Source organism: Rhipicephalus sanguineus, unplaced genomic scaffold (assembly GCF_013339695.2).
Source record: "Rhipicephalus sanguineus isolate Rsan-2018 unplaced genomic scaffold, BIME_Rsan_1.4 Seq295, whole genome shotgun sequence".
NCBI classification, from domain to species: domain Eukaryota; kingdom Metazoa; phylum Arthropoda; class Arachnida; order Ixodida; family Ixodidae; genus Rhipicephalus; species Rhipicephalus sanguineus.
In genome coordinates, this window is record NW_023614959.1 from 34,186 (window position 1) to 40,541 (window position 6,356).

The following is a 6,356-nucleotide window of genomic DNA, read 5'->3' on the forward strand; positions in this document are numbered from 1 at the left end:
GAATATTGTCGCCTGAACAAAGTCACGAAGAAGGACATGTGTCCCTTTCCCCGGATAGACGACGCTCTGGATCGACTACACAAAGCAAATTACTTTTCGTCGATGGACTTCAAGACCGGTTACTGGCAAATAGAATTCGACGAGAGAGACCGTGAAAAGACTGCCGTTATAACAGCAGACGGCCTGTTCGAGTTCAAGGTCATGCCCTTTGGTCTTTGCTCGGCACCTGCGACTTTTCAACGGATTATGGATACAGTACTGGCCGGCTTGAAGTGGCAGACGTGCCTCGTGTACTTGGACGACGTCGTTGTGTTTTCCTCAAACTTCGACGAACACCTTCGGCGCCTTGAAACTATACTTCAAGCAATCAAGACCTCCGGACTCAACCTGATGCCTAAAAGTACCGCTTCGCGTACGAGGAGCTCTTGTTTTTGGGTCACGTGATCAGCAAGGATGGCGTTAGCCCGGAGCCGCGGAAAACAGCTGCCATCGCTGCCTTCCCGCCACCCACCGACAAGAAGGCCGTACGCCGTTTTCTCGGCTTGTGCGCGTACTACAGACGCTTCGTCAAGGAATTTTCACGGATAGCCGAGCGGATAACGCACCTCACCAAGACCGACGTGCCATTAAAGTGGGAAACGGCGCAAATAGAAGCATTTCAAAAATTGAAACGACACCTTCAGATGCCTCCGACACTAGCGCATTTCGACGAATACGCCGATACGGAAATCCACACCGACGCAAGCAGCGTAGGACTCGGCGCCGTCCTTGTGCAGAAGACTGACGGGCTAGACAGGGTTATGCTAGCCGGTCGCTATCAAATGTCGAAATCAACTATTCCACGACAGAAAAAGAGTGCCTGGCCATCATCTGGGCTACATCCAAGTTTCGCCCCTACCTCTACGGCCGGCCCTTCGAAGTTGTTAGCGACCACCACGCCTTGAGTTGGCTAGCTAAGTTAAAGGACCCTTCAGGTCGCCTCGCACGGTGGGGCCTACGACTTCAAGGAATGGACATTACCGTCGTTTACCAGTCCGGAAGAAAGCGCTCCGACGCTGACTTCCTATCTCACGACCCAGTCGACACACCGCCGCAGGACGACCAGGAGGATGACTGCTTCTGAGAACCACAAGTGCCGACGACTTCGCCGAACGACAGCGGACGGACCCAGAACTCACGGGCCTTGTGGAATACCTCGAGGGCAGAACCACCGTTGTTCCAAAGGTATTCACGTGGGGACCAACGTTATTTTTCTTGCGCAACGGTGTTCTCCTAAAGAAGAACTTCTCGCCGCTTCTAGCCGATTGCCTTCTCGTGGTGCCCTCGACATTGCGACCAGAGGTGCTCCAGGCTCTGCACGACGACCCGACGTCTGAACACCTGGGTGTTTCTCGCACGCTCGCAAGAAAAACGCCAGGCCTGCGCGGAAAGCGCAGCATTTCTAGCATCATCATCATCATCATCATCATCATCATCATCATCATCATCATCATCATCATCATCATAATCAATGTTATGACCCTTTAGGGCCCCTTAGGGGCATTTCATAAGGGGGAGAATATTTTCTAAATACAAAAAACAAAGAAAATAAAAAAGTAGTAGAAATACACGAGCAATACTTTTGCAGGATTCGAGAACAGACGCACAGAAAATGTACTTATACAATTATATTTAGAGCCTGTTATAACTCTCTTGTGGCTACTAATACAAGTGCATCAACAACGTACCCACTACGCCACAAATCATAATTTTTGGGAAGTTGGGAAGCACCCACCACGAGATTATTCGTCATTCTGCGGAGAAGCGAGGTACCATCTGCAAGGCATTATGTGCGTTTTGTTGATGCGACGGTTGATGACGATGAAGAATTATGGCTGAACCCTTTGTAATGGGTTGGAAGCTTTGAACGACCCACTAGTTACGTAATTCATATTGTGTGACGCCCGGTCGTTATTTAACTGTCCCACCACGCTTTATAACATACGTTAACCGGAGACACGGAGAGCGAGAGAGAGAGAGGGAATCAACTTTATTCAGAGCCTGAAGAAATGGATCATGGGAAGTTATGGGCTTCCTTGGCAACCAAACCTCGGCTTGCTTGCTTGTTCCTTATATGTGGCTCGTACCCACTTTGCTTGCCCAATTCCTGTGGCACGCACTCGTTCGCGCAGTTACGTCGCCGTCGGCGGTGTGACCGCGAGAACGAGAATTAAAAAAAAATTAAATGGCATTTAAACCACACGTATTTCTTTCTAAATGCCTATACCTAACAGGGACCGCAACACTGTCAACTTTCACAGGACACACGGTCCGCACTCGCCATTGCGTTTTATATGTCAGGCCATCGTCATCCAATGCAGGGCTCAGGCCTCTCCGTGGTTTCGCCAGTCAACCCGGTCCTGCGCCTCCTGCACTCACGCGTTGTCGCCGCAAACTTCTTAATCTCATCTACCCATCTAACATGTTGCTTCACCCTCACGGCCTTGCCATCGCTTAGAATCCATTCAGTCATTGTTATTGAACAGCGGTTATCTTGCTTTCGCGCCACATGGCTGCCCATTTCTTCTTCTTGGTTTCGACGAAGAAGTAGGTAACGACCGTCTGTTCCCTGACCCACGTCTCTCCTGTTGTCCCTTAGGAAGATACGTACAGCGGTCAAAATAAATCGACACCGCGAGCTCACAGACACAAATGACCTTCTTTTTCTGTACTTCAGGTGTGTATTTGTGTGTGTGCTGAATACTTGACGACGCACGTCCACGGTTGAACCTTTGTCTACTGCACCTGCGCACCATGGGACATTGTTTACGAACAAAACGTAAAATGATACTGCATTTCTCCCAATATGTACGAAGCATATTGCAACGCGCGCTTCATTTGCTATGTTTGTGTAACTGGTCCGTTGCGCGTATGAACTCTGTCTTGCGCAGGCCGCGCCAGAATGTCTGGGAACATTCCAGATTGTAGTAGACCATTTTTTCAAGATTGCGCACATGACGCCAATGGTCAAGATTATTCCAGAGCTTGCGCAACCACCAGGGATAAGGCTAGAAAGTTCGATGTATGATGTATAAAAGATGGTGCGTCCCAGCCATCATCAGTTTTATCGACGGCCGACGCTCTGTTCGCCGCTATCAGTGCACGGTGTATATTGCTGTTGTTGACTTTCCGTTTCCCGGCAACAAGTTCGGCCAAACAAAGAGTTTCATCCCAGACACGCCGACTGCTGCCTTCGTCGACGTCACGACCCCGTGACAATATTTTGGCTCAATATTAGGGGAAAATCAGCAATAGGAACCGGTCGCATCATATCTGGCGCTGAACAACGTGTGAGCAAACCAATGTCATTGTTCGCTAAAGAAGTAGATTATCTAAGCGTGTCTTGTAAGGGGACTTCACCTACAATTATTATCCCTGTTTATTGTTGTGATGGTGACTAAGTAGGTCGAAGATTGCTGCATTGAAGCAGTTTTCAAAGTGGCACAAAGCCGAGACATTGCTAGCCGCGTTGTTTCTATGCGCGTGAGTTTGATCGACATCTTAGTCGAAATAAAGAAGAAATGGGCAGGGCATGTAGAGCAAAGACAAAGTGACCGCTGTTAAGAAAAAAAAAAGACAGCGTTCTAAAGAAAGCCAAGCGCGCGAGGAGAAGCCTGAAAGTTAGATGGCAGATGCGATTACGAAGTTTCAAGGGATAACATCGCCGCAGCAAGCACCGGCCAGGGTTGACTGACGAAACATTGGAGATGAGATGCGCCTGCAGTGGGCGTAGTGAGGCCGATGATGAAGTTTTACCGACACCAAAATTAAGAATTTGTCGTTGGAAGTGGTAAAATTGTCGTGTGCGCTTGTACATTCTTGCCATGTCTGTTTCATGCTTCGCTACGAACCAAGCCATCCCATGACGAAGAAACAATTAACACACAGTGTACTGTGTTTATTAGTGCACATGTACCAACTAAAGCAAGGTAAGGCGCAACTTCTTATCTTCAGCAAATTGTGCTTGTCATTCATAAAAGTTTGCCAGCCTTCAACTACAGCATCGGCTGGAAGTCGCGGTTCAGTGGCTTTGCGAGTCCTATGAAGGTAGCCGTTGAACAACTTTGGAAGCAGGGACCACCGCGTACCAGTTCGTCACTCATTTCCCCGCCAGGTCCACGCATCCAGGTTGCTGTCCTAAGGACTCTGGGACTGTCGTCGCATTCGTAGTGGACGTGCAAGCACTTGAGCTGTGGTAGGCTCCGCAAGATGCAAGTCATAGAACTGGGTAACTCTCGTTCGTCCAGACGCGTGTACAACAGGAGGTACAAGTACTGGAGGTCGGTGAAGCGGTGCAGGTTTTCCTGTAATAGAAACAATGTGGAAATTTTTTGGCCGCACTGGTGACACGGAAGCTCAAACAGCTCGAAGGCGACTAACACGCAACAGGAGCTGTCGGTAGCACGATAGACTGAATCTGCAGGTCTGCAGTAAAGTCTAGAAACAGAATTTTGATGTAATAAAAACAACAGTGATAGCTTAAATATTGCATAACACACAGCCACACACGCGCAGACTACACTGCTTACAAATGGCTTTTGCATTGCACTGAAGGGGAACACGGGGATAAGCAGCCAGGCAAAAAGTTAAGAACCACGCATGATGAAATGGGACTAGAAACGATACGAGTAACATCAAGGGATCGGAAGACTACGACAGAACGATAGAATGTGGCATGGGACAAAATAGGTTGATGTCAAGCGAAAGAAATGAACCTGTGGTGGCCACGTAACGCGTAGCACCGACAACCAGACGACACTAACAGCAACGGAACGGTTAACAAGAAATGAGCACAGCAGTGGAGGAAGACAGAGTTAGATCGAGGGACGAAATTAAGAAGTTGGCAGGGATAAATGAGAACCAGCTGACACTGGATAGGGTGAAGGGAGATCATTGGTAGAGGACTTCGTCCTGCAGAAGGCTAAAACAGGCTAAGGATGATGGCGAGGGCCATTACAATCAGTGATATGCACCAGAGAAAACAGCCCGGTAAGCGTACAGTGCGGTGCATTATGACACGCGAGTACTACAGTGCGGCATCACAGGCACTCCTCTTTAACCGTCCTAAGCAAGGAGCCCGAACGGTGTAGAGACAGATGAATCTAAAAAAATGGCCACAGTTACTGTCGTCGAGACGCTTCGAATGTAAAGAACCAAGGAGGTATTTCCCGTTTGTGGCAAGGAAAGGGTATGCACAACGCAAAGGCACTCACCAGCAGATCCGTGTCGTCCAACCGTAGGAGATGGTGCTGTAAAATAAGGCAGATAGGATCACTGCTGTGGGCGAGCGCGCGAGACATACGCTCGTAGTCCAGCTCCAAGGGGCAGTAGGACAACCGCAGTGTAGCAACTGGCCTGCAGCACTCGAGGAACGACAGGCACGCAGCGTCGTGCACTCGGCTCAGTGTCAACCTGGCAAGCCCGTTCCGGAAGGCGGGACTGGGGAAGCTGTGAAATCCGCTAACGTAAAGGGTTTCAGACTCGCATCCAGCGCACCGGCAAAAGCTGCCTCTACTCTCAAAGCGAACGTCCAGTTCCTTGAAGTCGCGGACAGTACGTCGCCAGACATTTCAGGGTCAAGACGCTGCGAAAACCGCAAGGGGCCGCCGAGAGCGACTGCAGGAACGGCATCCAGCCCCCCTCAAAGAATGCGGTGACGTCGATACCGGGTCCGAAATGGAACGAGCTTACGTTGAGCTCGACGAGCTGCCTGAGCTGCGTGCTGAACTCGCGAAGACAGTCGCGGTACGTGCCGTCCGCCGCTGGGAAGGTGGTAGACAGGTGTGGCAGAAATAGTACTAGGCATAGTTGTCGCACGTCCCTCCAGTCGTGCGTGATGCTGGCCGCGCGAAGCCATTCAGGCGTGAATTGGTCTTCGACCGCGACCAAGGCCGTCTGAAATGGTATAGTCTGGGGTTCGACGCCGGCCTCCGCGAGGTCCTGTAGTCGTGCGCAGCTCCGCAAGTTTTTGGACCTCTGGTAGGTGAAGTTGGCGCAGACTGCGACATAGACCGCGAAATGGAGAGCACTGGGCGGATCGCACTGAAAGGGCGAATGCAGCTCGGAGGTGAACCTGAACGTGTCCAGTTGTCTGTGCTCTTCAAGGAGGGTGTGGCACTCCCGAACGGCTTCATGGAATTCACCGCACACTAGGTGCACGTGTAGGGAGCTCGCGTTGGGGCAGCAACGCAAGAAGGTGGAGAGTAGGCGGAAGTTGTGCTCTTGTCCAATTTCGACGTACAGGCGTTGCAGTTTCAGAGCACTGCAGCCTAGAGTGCACGCTATTCCGGCTAGGCGACTAATCTCGGCGTGCACGA

At 50.5% G+C, this 6,356-nt stretch overlaps 1 protein-coding gene across 1 annotated transcript; it reads right to left on the reverse strand.

Annotated features, from left to right (window-relative positions):
- Window positions 1-3,920: 3,920 nt before the first annotated feature.
- LOC119376947 (uncharacterized) lies at window positions 3,921-5,580 on the reverse strand. The gene is made up of 2 exons (XM_049411511.1): window positions 5,253-5,580; window positions 3,921-4,343 (listed from the first exon to the last, which is right to left on the reverse strand). Exons 1-2 carry the CDS (start codon window positions 5,337-5,339, stop codon window positions 4,035-4,037), a joined length of 396 nt encoding a protein of 131 aa, XP_049267468.1. The 5' UTR covers window positions 5,340-5,580; the 3' UTR covers window positions 3,921-4,034.
- Between the last annotated feature and the right edge of the window lie 776 nt (window positions 5,581-6,356).